Source organism: Lynx canadensis, chromosome A3 (assembly GCF_007474595.2).
Source record: "Lynx canadensis isolate LIC74 chromosome A3, mLynCan4.pri.v2, whole genome shotgun sequence".
Classification (NCBI taxonomy): Eukaryota; Metazoa; Chordata; class Mammalia; order Carnivora; family Felidae; genus Lynx; species Lynx canadensis.
In genome coordinates, this window is record NC_044305.1 from 25933683 (window position 1) to 25953396 (window position 19714).

Genomic DNA, 19714 nt, shown 5'->3' on the forward strand with positions numbered 1-19714 from the left:
GTGTTCCTTCAGGCCATGCCCCTATGCCCAACTTCCCGGGAAGGGAAGTGGCTATACTAAAAGGGATGCGCAATCTCACTACCTATTCACCTGGGTACACTGTTGAGGAGCTCACCAGTGGAGAGCCAGGGTTCAAACCTGCAAAAAGTGGATGCAGAACTCATGTGCTTAACCGTGTGCCAGGGTGTGCCAAGCACTATGCCAGAGCAGGCAGAGAAAGCCACAGCTCTGCCCTCAGGCTGGGACCCAGAGGGTCCAGTCGCTGAAGCCCCAAAGCTATACCTGGTGAGAAACTGAATCTCCCAACTCCCAGCCCTGGACACTCTTGTACCCCTCCACTCAGCCCCAACTGGAGCCCCTAGGGAGTGGGCCACTGGTCCTTCTGTTCTCATCCCAAAAGCAGCACCCAAGCTGTTCCCTGGCTAGGATGCTGATTTGAAGCTCAGTTTGTATGTCGTTTGCACATTACTCAGTGCATGTCAGGAGGTACGAACATCTCCCTTTCCCAGAGAGAGCTGCTGCCCCCCCCCCCCTTGCCCTCCTCCAGACAGCAAAAATGCCAGCCGGCTAGACAGGGAGCTGCGCCCTGGCCTCTGACAGCACCCGCCTGCTGCCGCCTCCCCCATTCCCTCCTGGAGCCAAATTTAGGCAGCTCCGCTACTGAGAGATGGGGAGAGCGGAGGCAGGAAACGGTGAGGTTGGAGGCAGCCCTGCCTTGGCCTGCATAGGGTGGGGCGGCCTCAGGGGTACCCCTGTCCCTAACGCCCTTGGCCCAGCCTCCCCCAACCCCTCCTCCCCCAGGAATGCGGGCCAGGTTGGGGAACACAGGGTTCTCAGCTGCAGCCCAGGGTGCTGGCTACTCTGGCCTTGAGGGAGGAGGGAGAGATGGAGGGAGGGAGGAGGTCATGGCCGGGGCAGTGGGGAAGGGATCAGATAGCCTCCTCCAGCCCCAGACACCGGCTGCCACTGGGGACAGGAGCCTGCTCTGCTTCTCAGCACTTCCTGCCCCTCCTTGATGTGCCCACCACAGACCTGATTGTGGGGTAGGAGGCAGGAGGTACAGCTGGGCCTTTGGGGACTGAACTCCCCCCAAAGTCTCCACCAGGATGTCTCCTCCTCGGGCTAGACTTCGGCCTTGGTGGTCTTGGTTTTCCTACCTGGGAAACAGAGAGGCTGGCCTAGAATGATTTCCCAGTGTCTACCTACGGCGACAGCAACGGCTCCTGGGAGGCCTGATAGAAATTAGGGATGTGGCAGTAGCTTTAGGCCTAGGAACTTCTTAGATTTCTCAGGTATGGCTATGTAAGAGACAGCTCCTCACTGATGTGGGATGTGGGTGGGCTGAACAGTGAAAGACCTGGGTTGCATTCCAGCCACCAGGAACCTGGGGGTGCAGTTAATAGTGCCCAGTAGCTGGGAGCATGGATCCTGGCGTCCGACTGCCTGGGTTTGAATCCCAGCTCCACCACTCTGCTCATCCTGACCGTGGGCATGCCAGTCGCCTCAGCTTTCTGTGCCTCAGTTTCCTCACCTCTGAGATGAGAGTAATAAACCTCCCAGAGCTGCTGGGAAAGTGAAATGAGGCAGTGAATATCTGGCACACATTAAGTGCACCACGATGCCAGCTACCAGTGTGACTGTTTTGTCTCCTTGAGGCCCCCGAAAGCTATAACGGATGTGGAGGCGATGGGGAGGCGCTGTAGCTTGGTGGTTAAATGGGCATCGGGATGGGGGTTCAATTCTGCGTGACCCCGGGCAAATGGCCACACCCCGCTGCGCCTTGGGCGGGGAACAGCACAGGCTCCTACCGCACAGGGTCTGTGAGGATTACACAGATCAGGCTTGGCACAGCGCCTGGCACATAGCGGGCGCTCCCTGAAGGAGAGCTGGCCAGATCGAATGGTACCAGCCCGCACAAAGGACAGGTGGGCAGCGTCCCGGGGATGGTTGGCGGGGGCGCGGGGGAGGGAGCGGGCGCAGGGCAGGTGCGCTGGGAGTGGGGAGGCGGGGCTGGGAGAGGGGGGAACGCGAGGGCGGGCTGGCGGGCGCGCGGGCGCGCAGCAGGTGCGTGTGGAGTGGGCGGGGCCCCGCGCGGGCGGGGTCTCCAGGTGAGCGGACGCGCGCCTGGAGGCTGGCGACGGGGGGGAGGCGCGTCACCCTGGCCCACAGCCCGAAAGCGTCCCTGTGTCTTTAACGCCCTCCTCCCCGCGTCCCCCCCCCCCTTTGTGCGCCCCCCCCCCCAGCCGGGCTGCAGCCGCGGAGCCGTCCCCCCTGCACTGACAGCTGGTATCTAATTACTGTGTGAGAATGGAAAGTCAGGCTGTCCCAGCTCCGGGGAGAGGGGATTAACGTCTCCTGCAGAATACACTTCCTCTGGTGGGTTGCCATGGTTACTCTCATTACCTGCCTGCCCGCGAGGAGCCCGCGCGAGCCGCTCCAGCAGGCCCTCCGAACCCGGGCCCGGCGCGCGCGCACCTCCCCGCCCCTCCCCGCTTCTCCCCGCCCCTCCCCGCCGAGGCGCACGCGCGTGCGCCGTGGGGGGAAGCGAGAGCGGCCTCGCCCCCGCCCTGCGCCCCGCGCCCCGCCCCCCGCCCGAGCAGCTGTCAGCGGCGCGCGCGGCCCGGCCGGCCCCTGCGCGCGCTGTCAACAGTCATTAGCGCGCGGGCCCTCCCCTCCCCCTCGAGCTCCCCCTTACCCCCCATCCCAGCGCAGGGTGGGGCCCGCACCTGGGGCCTCCGCTCGTTAGCGCGCCAGGCCGCCCGCCGCGGCCCCGGAGGGACCCGCCCCGCAGGGCCTGCTTGGCTCAGAGCCGCCCCCTTCCGCCTAGAAGCCCCCCCTCAGCGACCCCATTCCCGGTCCTTGGCCGCGGCGCCCGAGGGAGGCGGGTCCCCAGAGTCCTGGAACGCACCCTTTCGGAGTGGTCGCGACAGCGGTCATTTATGGGGGTCTCGCCCAGGGTAGGCGCTATTTGTACGCCACTCGCGTTCCAACAGCCGTCCTGTCACATTGTATCACCTCGACACAGGAGGAAACTGAGGCCCAGGCAGGCCAATTCTTTGGCCAGGGTCAGGGCTGGATTGTCTTCAGGCCTGTGACCTCACCCCTAGGGCACTGGGGCCTCAAGGGCACCCCCAGCCCAGAATCCCGGAGTCAGGCCCGGACCCCCACCCCCCATTCCCCTCCTCCTGCCCCACAGTGCCCTTGGCTGCTCTTTCCCTCCGTCCCTTAACATGGGGTCATTGCTCCTTCCTGCCAAAAGGGGGACCCTTTGACTCTTTTCCCTTCCCACCCTTTCTCCCTCATCCTTTCCAGACATCCCAGAGCTAACCAAAAAAAAAAAAAAAAAAAAAGAAAGGAAAGGAAAAAGAAAAGAAAAAGAAATATTCAGAACTGCTTGAAGGATATGGCATCCCTCAAAGGTAGTGCTGTCGTTCGGGGGGCTGATCCCAGGCACCTTTCTGTGGCCTGGGGTGTGCATTTTGGTCCCCGGAGTGATTTGAAAGAAGATGGAGATTCAGCGAAGCAGAAAGGAGGTCTTGGAAATATGTGAGGCCTGTTCCAGATGGCAGGTGCGCCGCCGTGGCGGCCCGCACTAGCAGTTGGAAATTGTGCAAAGGGGTGGAGAGGAGGCAGGTGCTACACTGAGTCCTCAGCGCCTTGTTTACGTATTTATTTATTTATCAGGGGTGTGGTCTCCTCCCTCACCATCCAGGTCTCCAGAGCTCATTGCAACTGTGGGTCCTAAAATTCTGGTGCATCTTTGTGTTAGAGGGTTGGTGTTTTGTTTGGTTTTGGTTTTGGTTTCCAGCCCACAGTAGGTAGTATTTATAACTGAGAGATATTCAAATGCCGTCCTTGTTCCATTTAGGCAATGCCCTCCCCTCGATCACCTGAATGCCTAGCTTTACTAACGATGACTGGCTTCTCGTGGGGTTCTGTTGAGAAAATTTCTGGCTCTCTGGGTGCGGGTCTTCATTCCAGTTTTCTTCTTTTCAGTCTCTCAGTTTAGGGTGGCTTATAAATTTCCCGTCCACCTCTTTCCTTTGCCTCTGAGAACCCTTTGCAGGAGGCTGACTCTTCCCCCTCGGGTCTTCTTTCGGCCTTGCCAGGAGCCGGAAGGAGACTTTGTAGGAACCCCCCTCCCCACCCCGTCCCCAAACTGCTACCCCCACTTGCAAAACCTCAGCCCTTCCTGAATTTACTAAAGTATGGTTTGGGGGACAGGAGGAACAGCCCCAGTTCCAGAAGTTGAAAGTAGCATGCAGCTGATATTTGCAGGAACTTTGGCTGTAATGGCAGCCACTTAGCCGGCTGGCCGAGATAGGACAGCACAGCATCCTCACACTTGCCTGTGCAATCAACCCCCTGAAGTCCTGCAGTCCCACATAAGTGGTAGCCAGAGGTGTCTCCCCCGGGGTGGGTTCTTCTGCTGACTGACTTTCTCCTCTGATGGCGATCTTGTTGATTTGTACGCTTTGTCAAGAGCCGGCCCTGAAATGCACCAAAAGGCCACATCCTAAGGACTTTCTATGTGGTTTCTTCCTCTGCTGTAGGAACCCAGTTGAGACATGTCGGTGCTATTTAGCCACATCCCCTCAGCCATGGCCTCCTCATTGCTGGGAGGCACACGCTGCTCTTATTGTGGTGATGCACTAGCCAGCACCCTCATGACCGGAAACAGTGAGCCCATCTCGATAGGTGTGCAACTTATTACCAGCGAGTGACTTCGAAGTTCCAGTGGAGATGACAGACCTGAAATCCATCAGCCGTTGGACGGGGGTCTATTTAATTGGCTTGCTGGGAAGACAGGCAAGGCTCAGGCAGATTCGGCAGCTCACCTGAGAGAGGCCACCCTGGCCAGGGACCTAATGGCCTGGCAAGATATGCTCGTCTCTTCTGGGTAGGTGTGCAGTCCTGGTGTCACAATCCTCCTGGTCCTGAGCATTCAGATCAGTTGAGGAAACTGAGGAAGCCAGAAAAGACCTGTCAAGGGGTGACCCACTGAAGTGTTAATTACTTTTGCCAGGGAGGACTTAAAAATCTGATGTCAGGACGCTGGGCACTCCTGCCCTTTCTACTCATAATTTGCATGAAGTCTCTGGACAGGTGTTTTGAATTTATACCAACGTTGCCCAGGAAGATTCTTTTGTTCTCACCATCAGGAAAACTGGCCTTCAGTGAAGGAGAAGAAAAGAATATTAGGCCTAGAAGCACAGAGCAAGCATATATTGAATGAGCCAATACCAGTTTCCCTGTCCGAATCATGGAGACATTCTAATCAGCAATCCTCAAAATCCGTTGTGCGTCAGAATCATCAGGGAAGCCCTGTTAAAACCCCCAGAAAGTGAGATTTGGTGGGTCTGAGGTGGGGCCGGAGAATTTGCATTTCTATCAAGTCGCCAGGTGATGCGAACTCAAACAGTCTGGGGACCACCCTTTGGGGCCACTGCTGTAAATATTCTTGAAACACGAGCAGTATATAAACAGACGTTTGGTGATTTCCTCCATAATTCGCAACCTGGCCTTTAGTTTAGAATCCACATGGACTGCTTTAAAGGAAGATGGTGATGTCCAAGAAAGGTCGTAGCTCTGTGAAATCTTTAAAACTATTGCCATGCCTGTTTTTGTTGGCCTGGGTCTGACGGGCTGTTTTGGAGTTGGCTGGTTCGAAAGGATGTAGTATGTTGCCATGGCAATACTCTTCCCCAAGCGGGAAGGCCCCAGAGGTTGGTCCTGCGCAACTGACCGTGTATTTCTCATGGCTTTTCCCTTGAGGTGCTTCAGGGTTCCGTTCCATCACTCCTGGCTGGCGGTCCCAGGAAGCCGGGGTGAGTCAGGAGGCTCTGGGCCCCCTCTTCATTCAGCCTGTAAATGAAGTGAGCTTTGTCAAGCCAAGGCCCAGCTTGCTTAGGGCCATGGATCAGATTAAGCTAATTTGGGTACAAAGCAGAAGTGGTTGGCAGGGGCATCCCAAGGCTATGGGGAAGGTGCTTTCTGCTCCTTTAATTACCAGCTCTTGCCTTATAGCACTGTGTCTGGATTCTCAGCTAAGGAAGGCATGCCTCTCCTGCAGCACTTAGCATGAAGGTTATTACCTCTATGGATGCAGGGCATGGCAGAGATGTCTCGCACGTGACTGCCGTGGGATCCCTTTGTTCTCTTCCCAGGGTTCTCCTTGAAGGACAGACAGATATCCTGGTGTTCTTCCCTTAGGGTGTAGCACACATGGTGTCCAGGTGGCCACAGCTCACCAGAGGACAGTTCAAGGTGGGGCTCTGCAGACCTTGTGTGGTTTGAATTTGGGTTGCTTACAAGCCCTTTCCTTTCCTGTGTACATCTCTGCAGTTGAGAGAGACCAGTTATAGGACCCAGGTTTGAACATCGGGGGAGATCACAATAGATCTTTAAAGCGGGAGCTACTAAAAATGATCCCTGAAGAGTTTCTTTGGGACAATTTTGTAGTCACATTGGACCAGGTACCAAGCTGTTGGGTACTCGTGTCTGCCTTAGAATGGGGGTGAAAGGCTGGGACAGAGATGGGCCAGGCACTGGGCAGTGAGGTTTGCTGTTTAATCTGGGTTGGTTAGTTACACCTTGACTTTCAGAAAATTTATTTTAAGTTTGTGTGACAGCCTTAGCATATTACTTAGGAATTGCATAGGACTATGCATCTCCTCTGATGGTGGGTATTGCCTTGGGGGACCCGTGCTGTAACCTGAATGGATCAGAGGGACAGGACATAAGAGCAAATTCCTAAACACAAAATGTCCAAATTCAGTGGGTCCAGAGGGAAGAGATGAACATTTACAAGCCTATATGTGCCAGATGTCTGACATACACTCTTAGCCTAATCTTGGGAACAGCCAACAAGGACTTTCTAGGCCCATTTTACAGGTGAGGAAACCGAGTTTCAGGAGGTCAAGAAGTGGGGTGCCTGACTGGCTCAGTTGGTGGAGCATGCAACTCTTGATCTCAGGGTTGTGAGTTCAAGCCCCACATTGGGTGTAGAGATTACTTAAAAGAAAAAAAAAAAAAAAAGAAAAAAAAAGGTCAAGAAGGAACTGCCCAAGGTCACCAAGCTGGTTAGGGGACACTTTCCATTTCACTTACCTGAAATACTGTCTTTCATCAGATTATTTTCTTTCTACATTCCTTCCCACCAAATTTTATCTCCATTTTCCAGAGGTGTCTACATTCTTGCTTGAAATGGTTTTACAAGCAGAGAGGTCTATTCACTTTTAAGCAGCTAAGCCCCTCATTATGCCTCTAGATTCAGATTATCAAAATGTTGTGGAACTACCCACCTCATTATATTTTTTTAATATACTTTTTTTTATTAAAACTTAGCAGACATATAGAAAAGTACACAGATTATAAAGTTTAGATTAATGGCTCTTTACAAACCGAACACACCTGTAAAACTACCACCTAGCTCAAGAAATAGAAACCCAGTTATATTTTTATTCTTATGATCCTTTTGTTAGTTTTTGCCAACATGAACCTCTGGTTAGAAGGATATTATTACTGGACTGTCATAATATTTGTCTCATCCAACTCTGTCACAACAGTATTTGAAGATCCCCAAAATGCTGGGTAGTTACAAGTCAGCTAATGATCAAGTTTGTCACTGATGAGCCCCGTTTACAGATGGCCCAGGACGTCAGAGGGGACTTCAGATACCCCCAGGAAAGAGGTAACGGTAACTCCTGAGAGAGTTTAAGAAAAGAAGAGTCGTGGAATTTTACAGCTCAGCTCATAAGTGAAGCTCAGGGAGGCTGAAGAGTTTGCCCACAATCTCACAGCAAGGAAGCAGGACCAGCAGGCAGCTCCTCCTACACACACACACACACACACACACACACACACACACACACACCACACACCAGATGCATGCTATCTGAGAAGTCCCCATTGAAATGGATCCTGACTAGGAAGGAAGCCATTGGCAAGAGGAACTGTACAGGGCCAATAGGGTCACCACCCAGGGTCACCACCCACGGATGCTGCCCACTGGCTGTAGGATTTGGCACCCTCCACTCCAGATGCCCATCTGCTCTCAAGTGGGCCACTGGCAAAGAGACAGCCCTATTTGCCCATCATGGCATATTGGGAAAGTTGCTGGACAAAACCAAGCCCCGTCTGTGGCCAGAATGTTCTGTGAGCAAGTGTCCCATTTAGCACCGCCTCTGTTTTCCTTGGACTGCAAAGACCGAGGTCTTAAACCAGCTCTGCCACTTACCAGGCACCATACCACAGGCAGGTCCTGACCCCAACAACCTCCCAGGCTTGTCACAATGTTCAGCCCTATCATAGCTAGGGGAAACTTTGCAAACGACAAAGCCCTTCTTAATTATAGTATTTGTGCAGCAGTTCCTATGGGCTGGGCTTGCTGCTAAGTGTTCCACACGCATCTCAGTTCTTCCTCTCTGTAGCTCATAGGAAAGGTGCTTCTGTTATCCCCATTTTCTAGATAAAGGAGCTGAGGATTAGAGAGGCAAAATAACTGCTGAGGGTCATATAGCCACTTCGATGATGGGCCGCAAACTGAGGAAGCGTATGTCTCAACTACCCTGCCTGGCTGCTGCTTATAGTCAGTCAGGCGTTCGGTTATTTACTGAGCCTAGTATGTGTCCAGCATTGTTCTAGGTGCTAGGGAGACAGGCAAGAGCCAAGAGATGAAGTGCACATCCTCATAGAGCTGATGTTCTTGAGCCGTGAGCAAGATCCTTTAGGAAAGAATTCTCTGGGAGATTTGTGTTTTGGACACTTTTAGAGAATATCCTATCTCCTTTTCCCCCATCTTCCCCCTACACACACACACACACACACATACACACATACACACACACCTGGTTGCTCTTAATCTGTGAAGCTCCCCAGAGCTCTCCAGGTCTCCCCATAGAGAGATGATGGCTAGGAGCCGGGTGTCCCCGAGCATGTGTGTATCCTGTGCCCTATGAATAAAGACCTCACTCTGCAGTCTGCTCCCTTATGGACCCGGCCACACCACCCCCCCCCCCCGCCCCCAGCCTCATGCCCTGCAGTTTCCTGGTTCCCTCCCATCCCTGCTGGTGGGAGACAGCAGGTGTCTGCCCAGCAGCAGGACCCCCTTCTCAATCCTGGCACACCTTTTCAGGACCAGCTGACAGCACCCCTGCCAGCCTTGTAAGAGGCTCAGGGGCCCACGGCCACCTTGCTCATGAGGCCCCGCCACCTCCACGTGGCCTTGTGTCTGTTATTCTCTGTATCTCCACACACAAAGAGCCTGGGTCTGCTGCTGGCGCTCAGCTGCTGGAGTGGGGAGGGCCGGCAGCGGTGAAAAGCTTTTCAGAAAGGCCAGGGTGGAGGCAGGAGTCACCCAGGTGATCCGAGCCATTCCCCTGGGACCCCAGCCCAGGACCACAGTGAAAGGTTACTGCTAATTGGCGAGCTCCTGATGGGGCTGCATCTATTTAGCACCCCCCCCCCTCCCCAGAGACTTCCAGGATGGTCTTGGCACAGCATGTGATTCGAGAGCTCCCCGCCTGAGTCTGGCACAATCTGTCTGAAATTGTGAACATGGAGCCTCTTGGTTTTTTAATTTGTATTTTCGTTGTTGTCGTTCTCTTCCCATTGTTTCTGGTAGATTTGGTAGCAGCAGCCGCCCTGACTCTGGTGCCCCTGTCTCTGGGGCCCTTTCGGCAGGCTCCTTCCACCCCCAACCCTCCAGACCTACCTCTGGAGGCCTTGCGGGTCAGGGAGCAGCGCCGTCCCTGCCCCCGACCCATTGCCAGGCCTCAGGGCCCAGCTCTCACCCTGCCATCATCCCTGACACTAACACAGCTTGTCCACCCTGTCGCAGGGGGCAGATGGCCTGTCGGAGCCGGAGGGCATCTCTCTGAAGCGGGTCGCTGTGGTGGAAGATTTCTTTGACATCATCTACTCGATGCATGTGGAGAGCTCAGCGGAGCCAGGCAAAGCCCCCAAGCACGCTGGGCAGAAGAAAACCTACCGAGCGGTGAGATTTCTGTCTCTGGGCCTCTGTGGGCAGCCCCAGGCCTTGGCAGGAGGCCATGGGCTCCGCACATGTTGGGCGGGGGCGGGGCAGGGAGCTGAGGCGTGATGAAACGGCCTTTGGGGACCCAGGGGGGCACAGGGCAAGGGCATGGCAGCCAGAGATGGCTCAAGGGGGGCGAGGGGGCGGGTTCTGTGGTCTGAGCACAAAGGAGAGGCAGGTTGAAGGGAGTGAGGGAGGGAAGGAGAGGGACGAGGGCAGGAGCAAAGCCCTCTTCCTGGTTTCTGCTTCACTCATTCCCCTCCCCACCTCCCACCCCAGCCCCTTGCAGCCTGTTCTGGGACTGTGGGGGTAGGGGTGGCTAGATAATAATAATTGAAAGAGCAAATGCCTCCATGGCATTTACTGTGTGCTGGGCCTGCCCTAAATGCTTCCTGTGTGAGTTCGTCCGGTCCTCCACCACCCTGTGAAGTCAGTACAACAAGTTCCCCAGGGGAAGTCTGAGGACCTGGTCCCTACCTTTGAGGGAACAAGAACCCTGAGGGCATTCAGCAAAGGCACCTCCAGAACCCTTGCGTTCATATTATTGCTAAGCCAGCGAGGGCTTCATGGAGAAGATGGTGCATAAGCTGGCATTCTAAGCTTGGGTAGGCAGAAGGGAGCAGAGATGGTGATCTAGGGCTAGGAAACATCACACATGGGGAGGTGTGGGAGACAGTGGCTAGAGAAGGAGGAGCCTGCCTGTGTTCTGGTCCCATCCCCCTGTTGACTGCCATTGCCACGGATCATGCACAGCTCTGAACCCAAGACCCACCACTAAACCAGTAAAGCCAAACACTATACGTTCATTCAAGCCTCAGAGCAATTTTGTGATGGAGGCACTATGGTCGCATTTTGCAGTTAAGGAAACCAAGACCCAAAGAGTTGATCTAAGGTCACACAGCACTTATGTGACAGACAGCTGGTGTCCTCATGCCCCCTGTGTGTCAACTTTCTCTCTGGCTTCTTACCTGCCCCTCTGTAACTGGACTTCCCCACCCAAGGCATCTGTGAACTCTACCCCTACCCCAAATTCTTCATATAAATAGCCTTGGACTGCTGTGGAGGTAGCCTGTATAAGTCTATAATTTTCCTATACGGCCTGAGTTCTGAGGGTATTCCCCCCAGAGGGTCATAGACGAAGGGAGGGACAGCCAAGCCAGGGCCTTTGTGGGCCCCTTGGTATTACTGAGACCCAACACATTTTCTAAGCATTAAATTTGTCAGTGCTGGGCAGTTTGCGTGTGCCAGGCTCTGCACTCAGCAGTTTCCTGTGCACCAGCTCTCTGAGCCTTCACTCGTACAAAGAGTGCGTATGTATACATACATATGTGATGGAGGTCATGTATATATGTGTGTGTGTGTGTGTGTGTGTGTGTGTGTGTGTGTACACACACACACACAGACATATGTATATGTTAATGTTACCTCCATTTTACAGATGAGGAAAATGAGGCTTAGAGGGATACATAACCTGCCTTGAGGTCACCCCTCTGATGCTTGGAGGCAGGCAGCTGGACCCAGAGCCTGTGCCCTGACCGGTACACATCCTGCCTCTCCACAAACACCCCGTGTTCAGCTAGTAAGCCCCAAGACTTGTTGTGGTTAAGGTAAATGGGCTTGGGCCAGCCAGACCACGTGACTTCCCTGGTCCCCTTCGTGTCTAGCACCAAGCCTCACCCACAGGCACTCCCTGGGTATTTACGAAGGCTGGGTCTGCGGCCTCCCTGCTGCAGAGAGGGCTGGGCTGGGCTGGTTCCCCCAGCCTCTGTGTCCCTGGGCCCTGTGTCCAGCCCTTTGCTCTGCACTTCCTGGCTTCCCGTCCATATGCCCGCCGCGTGCCCCACTTCCCGCTGCCCAGCCTGGAGCTGGCACATGACTGGCAGTGGGCCAGCTGGGCTGTGCACAGAGCTGGAATTTCAGCAGCAGGGCCAAGGCTGAGTGGAGCAGGCCAGGGCCCTCCTGCAGCGGGTGTGAAGGCCAAGGGGGCTGCTGCACCTCCCTCCCCACCGTGTGCCTCCTCTCCCTTCCCCCTCCTCTTCCCCATCTGTCACCCTTCTCTTGCCACCCTTTCCTTTTTGGGGGGTGGGGGTGGTGCCTGGATGCTTTTGTCCCCCTGCTTTTCATCTGCTCCCATTTTCCTCAACCCAAGCGTAGCTCTTCAGTCCCATCCATGCCAGGGAAAGAGCCCCCAAGGAAACTCTGTGCTGACGACTGCAGAGAGGCACAGCCTGGCACAGTGGGGTTTACATCAGGCCCCCGGCTGAGGGTTTTTTGGACCTCTGTGTGTTTTGCCAAACCTGAATCCTGGGACTTACTTGCCATCTCTAGGGCACCGGAGACTTTCCAGATTCTTATAGGCCTGGGGTGCCTGCAGGAAGCAGGGGGCTGGAAGGGAGATGGGCAGACTTGTTCAAGGGTATTGAAGGAGGGACATTATTCTGTGGGAAAAAGAAGCTTCTAGCACCTACCACTATCCAGCAATAGATCAGAGAGGGCAGGTAATGAGCTTTCTGAAACTGAAGCTATATGAGCCGGGGATAGATGGCCATTTAAATGGATAATGCAGGGGATTCCCATTTTGGAAGAGAAGCTCCTGCCTTATGCTGCCTCTGATGCAGTGTGACCAGAGGATCCAGAGGCTTCGCAGGGGGACTTGCCTATGCCAGGGTCTGGGGAGGGTTCCAAGTGGTTCTACAGAGTTCTCTGAGCCCACATAGAGGACTGGGCCTCTTTCAAGGGGGCTTTTCTGGTGTCCGCACCCATCTGGGTTGGAGCAAACTCTTTGCTTCCTTCCTCTCTCCCAGGGTGCTGGTAAGCTAGATCAAGCTACGGAGTCCGGATCTGGCTGCCCTGACCACTCTGGAGGTGGGGCCAGATGTGGTCAGCAGCTGCTCCAGGCCCACCGCGTGCTAATCCACCGCAGGGCAGCGGCACGATCTTGTAAAGTGGTGCAAATCCCCCCAATTGGCCTCATCTGTCCTTGTCGGCCCCTGAGCTGGGGAGCGAAATGGGGCCTTACAAGTCAACGACTCTGCAAATAGCTTCTGCTCTCCCTGCCAGTGAAATCTCCTTTTTACCATGAGGGAAAACGTAAAAGGCAAATGCACTTACGGGTCTCAGTGTCCAGGCAGGAAGCCCTGAAAGCAAGGCAGCAGCAGGCAGCCGAGGGAAGCTGGGTGGGGACAGTGGTCCTGGGCTCCCCTCCTTAAACACAGCAGCTCCATCTGTTTCACACGTTGGCCTTCAGCATAAGAGACTACTTCCAGAACTGTGTCCGGAGCTCTAAAACTATCTGAAAACCACCACCCTATTGACTAGAGCATGAGCTAGGATTGTCTTCCTCTCTTCAGCTCATCCGGAGTCCTGTGGCCTTGGGCATCCATGCTGTAGAACAGAAATGGATGTCCCATTTCTCACGTGGACAAGCCCGGAGAGTGAACCAAAAGATGCCCGGAGGAGGCCGAAGGCCACACATTGCCCCCTCCTCCATGCCAGCCCCTACAGCAGCGTGGAGCTGGGCTAGACGCTGCACCTCACTGACTCCCCATGGAGCACTTAGTGAGGCTGCAGACATTCCAGCCACCCAGAGCAGGGCTCCCTCCTGGCCCTCAGACGGCTCCAAGGACTCCTCACCTGTACTTGGGTCCACCCCAGCCACCCCTGTGTGGGACCCAGGTCCAGAAGGTGTGCGCCCCGTGCCCCCTGGCCAGCTTTGCGTATGGCTGGGGTCCCTGCCGAGGCCAAGGGAGCTGTGGCCACCATCCTGGCCCCTGGGCTGGGCCCTCCTTGGGAACTATCCCTGAGCCCTTGGTGGGTCAGGTGCAGCCAGGCCGGGAGGGCTCTCCTTGAGCGCTGGGAAAATGATTTCTCTGCCCAGCGGCAGAGATTCTGTATAGTGAATCGTGTTCTCCCTCTGGAACTTTCCTCCTTTCCCAGCAGACTATGACCCTCCTCCCCCAAGCCCTCAGCTCACCTCTCCTAGGTCTGACCTGGGATATCACCCCTTCTGTTGTGGCACCTCGGAGGTCACCTGTTTGCCCGGCTCAGCCACACCCCCCTCTTTGTCCAGCAGGTGCCCTTCCCTCTTGCCCGTTTACTCCTGCAGCCAGCAGCCCTTCAGTGGGGCCCACCCCTCCCAACCCTGAAGGCCTGAGAGGTGCACACCACCCGCCACCCATAAGACTTCCAGGCAGGTGGGGCTGAGAATGAAGATGTCCACGTGTGTGGCAGGAAGGCCCCCATCCCGCAGCCCTGAGACCGGAGGAGGATGGGCTGCGTGCCCTCCCATCCACTGGCTCCAATCAGAGAGCTGGGGTTTGCCCTTGTCCCTGACCTCCAGAGGAAGGCAATCAGACAGGGAATTTGGAAGGGAGATAACTCATCAAGGAGACTGCCTGCTCTGCAGAGCATCAAATCAGCTGAGAAATAACAATTGTGTCACCAAAATTAACTCTGCGTTTGCAGCCGGCCACCGAGCAGCAGTAGCCCCGGAGGTCCACAGACCAGCTGAGCAGGGGGCACGGCCTGGCCGCCGTGCTGGGACCCTGCCCCCCCACCCAGCCCTATCCGCTCTGCCCTACCCTACTCCGCCTCCTGATCGCCACAGAGATGGGACAGGGTGCTCGGTGCACCTCCAAGCAGCAGACCTGGTGCGGTCCTGGAGAGCAGTCCCCACCCCCTGAGGGCTGACCAGAGCCCTCCGCCAACTTTCCCGGCTGGGCTGCGGCGAGGAGGGAGGAATGCTGGGGTGATGCTGCCCCTTAGTGGAGAGGAGCGGAAGGGCTCCGGCTCTGGGAAACGTGCGAACACCAGCGGCTGGGCAGCTACCGGCCTCAGCCGAGGGAACCTGGGCCTAAGAGGCGGCCAAACCAGGGCCAGTCCATTTCCCAAAACCCAGAGCGAGAGAAGATGGCCTGGGCTTCTGGGACCGCACCCACTTCTCCACTCCCCTGCTCAGCTTGTTTCTTGTATTCCCTCCCATCTATTCCAACTTCCTTCCCACACCTGCTTTCTCCTCCCTGGCTAGGGGAGGCCCTCTGGAGGCAACTATGGAGGACAGGCTTTTGGTCCAGCACTGCCTCTAAAGAGCTGTGTGGCCTTGGGCAAGTTGGTTTACCTCTCTGGGCCTTGTGACCTCACCTGGAACATAGGGGTCATTGGCAGCCCAGTCTGAAAAACCTGATCCCTTGGCATCAGACTTTCACAGCTCTCTCTAAAAATGTTCTTGATCTGTGAGTTATTGCAGGAAGAGCTTATAGAACCTTGGGCTCTGTTCATAGGCCCGGAGCCAGTAGCTTTGTAAGTGGGTCTCCGTTTACCCATCTCTAAGAACGGAAATTTTTCCTCCTCCCCTAGAGCAATGCTTATAAGCTAATTTTTCAGTAGCAACAATAAAATGCTCTGAGAGGAGTATTACTTATTAAAACATAGGTTAGATAATGTTTACATGTTTTGCTTTCTCAGTTTTTAAGCTCCTTTATTCAAAATTTTAGAACAAATGGTTTTCCATAAGAGTCCTCACTCATTTCCATGGCTAAGAATTGAGGGCACCTGTCACCTGCTCCTCGAATCCCTTCCCTTCCTGGCAAGGGCCAACTACCTGCCACCTGAGCACTGACCTCGGTGACCTGGTGATCAAGTGACCTCCCCCTGGGTCCATATGATGAGCAAACCTCCTCTCTCCCCCAGATTGCAGAGACCTATGCCTTCCTTCCGCGAGAAGCCGTGACTCGATTCCTGATGAGCTGCACAGAGTGTCAGAAGAGGATGCACTTTAATTCCAATGGCCTGGAGCCCAAAGGTAGGGGAGAAGGCAGGCATGCTGGTGCCTTGGGGGAGGTTGTGCAGGGAAAGGCCCTCCCACCAGCAGGGCCTGCCCTTTGCTGGCACAGACGGAAAAGTGCATGGCCAGCAGTTGTCACAATTCCCAGAGGCCAGTGTGGGTCCATGCCCAGAGAACTTCGTTGTTGGTTTGGTTGGGGTTTTTTGGGGTTTTTTTTTCAGCTTAAAAAAAATGTCAGGTTTCATTTAAAAAACCAATGGTATATTCCTACCTCCTTTTAAGACCCTCTTCTCCCACTGAGGTTCCTGGTGGCAATGATCACCTCGCCCTAGTCCCTGAGCACCTGAATACTTAGCCACCCAAGCCTCACTCGGGGCAGTGTCCTCATGGGTCTGGTCTCACCGCCCTGACTGTGAGCTCTCTGAAGACAGGAGCACCCCCCTCGCCACGGGTACCTCTGTACCCTGTAGCCCCACACCTACCAGTAGTCGGTCCTCCCTCAGTGTTTATTCCCTCGCTGCGAATGTCCAGGAAATCTGTGGGAATTACTCGAATGTAAATGCCCAGAGCACTTGTGACCAGGCAAAGTTGGTTCCTTGGGCCAGTGTCCATGCTCTCCAGCTCTGCCCTGCCCCCTGAGATGCAGCAAGGACCCCCGTTTCAGTCCTCCTCAGCCCCTCACCCTGAGCACGCCCAGAGGCCTCCAGCAAGTCTGGGGCTCATTTGTTCGCAGGTGGCTTTGGCACAGCAAGGTGGGCCGATACACGTGGCCGGTGTGACTGTAACTCTGCCCTGAGAAATGGTGCTCAGGTGGGCGATTTATCAGGGCTTCTAGGCTGCTCCTGGGCATCAGGTCTGTAAAGGTTGCTGAAGTCAGTGGGCGTTTTGCCTGAGAATGGGAACAGACTCAGGCTGAAGGGCAGGCTGTTCACTTTGGGTGATACTCAAGTGGCACCCCCCATTTCTGGGGAAGGAAAAATCAACAACAAAGCTCAAGCAAAGTAGATGACAACAAAGAAATTGGAGCCTAGGTATCAAGTGTTTTGGGGTTTTCTCACTTTGGTGATCTCTGCTGACTCACCAAATCCAGAAGCCTTCCTGTCCATGGGGTCGCTAGGCCATGGCTGCTTCACCAGGCACATTGGGTAGCTTCTAAAGTATGGGGGACAGGAACAAGCGTGGTTAATGCCTCACAAACGCTGGGTTCCTGGTTTAAGAGCAGAGCCCCCAAGGCCACACTGGGTGGGTCTGAATCTCTGCCAGTCAGCAGCTGTGCATCCTAAACAAGTGACTTCGTCTCTCTGAGCCTCAGTTTCCTCATCTGTGAAGTGGAGTGAATCATGGGACCTACGTCTGGGGGCTAAGGTTGGAGAGTTAATCCCTGTACCCCGTCACACGGCTGCCGCACAAGAGGAGGGAACCGTGGCGGTTGTAGTTATTATGGTAACGCGCATGCCTCAGAGGCCCCCGCCCCACTGGGCCTGGCCCTGGCTGAGTGGCCGCAGCCTTGGGCCAGGGCAGTGTCTGGTCCCTGCAAATAGGCCAGGAGGGCTTTCCCTGCTGCACCCCCACCCTGTCAGGGTCTGAGTCCCAGGGGCACGTGCCCTGGTGGTGGCTGCCTGTCCCCTCCTGTTCTGGCCTAATTGTTTCCATAGCAACTGGCGGAGTCACACTGAAGCACTAGCCTAGGGGAACAGAGGCCAGGCCAAGAGGGACTGCATTTGTGGGCCACTCTGGGGTGTCTGCAGCCTCCCTCTGTTCTGGTCCCTTGCTCTCTGCCGGTGTGCAGGACGTCCCTCACCCCCTGCCCCCCAACTCCTCAGTGAAGGCTGCAAGGTCTCGTCTCCAGGCTGCAGCTCCGCTTCTCCTCATCTGTGGGCTTCGGCATGGCCAGCGCGCAGCCAAGAGGGCGACGCTGAGCACAGCGGCAGCCGGTTTCTTCTCCAGGCTGCCATCATCAGGCCCCCACCCCCAGGGAGGAGGAGGGAGAAGAGTGATGGGAGGGAGGTGGAGAAGGAGAGGGAGAGGGGGAGAAAGAGAGAGAGAGAGAGAGAGAGAGAGAGAGAGAGAGAGAGAGAGAAAGAACGCGCGCGCGTACTCACGCCAGGAGGGAACCGCCTAGAATATAAACCAGCTCCGTGTGCTCTGTGCTGGAGCCTCCCTTCCCAGGGGTGTGCTCCAGGCAGGACAGAGCGCAGGAGGCGTAAAGCTGCGTGGTACCCATCCTTGCCGGTCCTCAGGCAGAATGCCACTTCTCTGCCCCCAGGAGAGGAGCTTCCCATGCAGGGAGAAGAGGAGACACTGAGGGAGCAGGAGACGGTGCGACCCACGGAAAAGCCTGGGCTGGGGGTCCAGCAGACCTGGGCGTGGTGCCTCGTCCCTGTTGTATGTCCTGTGGCAGGCTGGGGACCTCCCTGCTCCTAACAGCTTGTATGATCCATGAGGTATCCATCCCACCTTGCCGCTAAGAAAACGAGGCACAGACAAGTGTCATGGTGAAATTAGTTGTCCAAGCCCTACCAGAAGGCAGGAGAACTTATTTCATCATCAGCAAGATGGGAGCAATGCCTCCCTCTTGGAGCTGAATTAAAGGAGCCTATTCTGTAGGGTATCTGGTATGGCAGGTACCTGGGGAACATCAGCCCATTTCTCCCACCCTATTAGGTGTGTGCACCATGGTGTTGAGACACAAGAATGCCAATGTTCAGGTGGCCCTGCAGGGAGACCTCTGGTCAGTCAGCCTACCTAGGTGAGCACCCTGGGTCCACAACCTGGTCGCTAAGCAAAAGGGAAGGGCTTGGTTCTGGAAGCTGCCAGTGAAGAGCTCTGGAGTGGGAAAGGCTCCCCTGTCTGCTTAATGGCCAGAGGCATTAGCTGCCTGGGCCACCCTTGCCAGCTGGCAGGGCGTCCCTTCTCCTACCCCAGCTAAGAGCCCACAGAGCTGTCTCCCGCAGTGCTGGCCTCCCTGGATGAAGCCATACTGCTCCCTCTTTCGTAGGCGCCCCTGCCATGCCAGTCCTCCCCCCCCCCCTCTCCTGCCTCAGGCCCCAGAGGCAGGCCTGGGTTCCTGTCCCAGGAAGGTGGGGCAGGAGGGGGACAGGGAACAGGATGGAGACTTCTCAAGGGGCTGTTGGGAAAACTCCTGGCTTCCTGGCCTCGTGTTAAAAAGAAAGAAAGGAAGCAAAGCAGCCTCCCCTGCTCAGCAGTTTGTCCCCGGCAGAGCCTGGGGGCCTGGACAGTCCCGTGCCCTCCCCCCAACGCCAGGAGCACAAACAAAGGAGGCAGCTGAGGATCAGGAAGTCCAGGGATGGGAAATTCCAGGGCCTCCCGGCTCCACACTCCTTTTCCACCACCCCACAGCAAGTCCAGGCGGAGATGGGACAGAGTGAGAACCGGGTGTGCCCTCAGACCAGCCCTAGCTCCTGGGGAAAGGGCCTCTGGAGGCATGCTCCGGTTTTCTCCGATCCGATGTGGCAAAATATTATTTGCAAGGCAGCAAACTAGGAGTTAGCAGTGGGCAACCCAGTTACCTATCGAAGGGTCCCTGCCTTGGAGACAGAGTTGTCCACTCAGGTGGTGATTCATTCACAGCCAGGCCCAGACTCCTCTGTCTCAGTCCAACCCCCTCTGTGCCCCCCCCCACCCCCCCCGCATCCCTCCTTCCTCTCCTTCCTTCATGTGACCCCATTGCAGCTGGTTCCTAGGCCCCTGCAGAGTCTTTCCAATGCTGGCCTGGTTGCTGGCTTGGCCTGGCCCAGTTCTCATACTCATTTGCTGTGTGACATGGGGAGGGTGCCTCATCTGTAAAATGGGCTGTTAATACTAGTACCCACCTCCTGGAGCAGGAGGGTCTTCGTGGAGCTCCTAACGGGTGCTGAGTAGCCGTCAGCTAAGTG

General features: G+C 55.7%; 1 protein-coding gene across 3 annotated transcripts in view; it reads left to right on the plus strand.

The window, feature by feature from the left end:
* NOL4L (nucleolar protein 4 like) overlaps window positions 1-19714 on the plus strand; it is a 128640-nt gene that overhangs the window by 40075 nt on the left and 68851 nt on the right. For 2 of the 3 annotated variants that reach the window (XR_003967633.1, XM_030309816.1), the window contains exons 2-3: window positions 9842-9997; window positions 15725-15836. Coding sequence is in view for 2 of the 3 variants with exons in the window: in XM_030309816.1 (XP_030165676.1) it covers window positions 9842-9997; window positions 15725-15836 (268 nt within the window). In the remaining variant the exon portion in view is untranslated. Of the gene's footprint in view, window positions 1-1566; window positions 1926-9841; window positions 9998-15724; window positions 15837-19714 lie in introns of those variants that run through there. The other variant, XM_030309817.1, reaches the window with a different exon arrangement.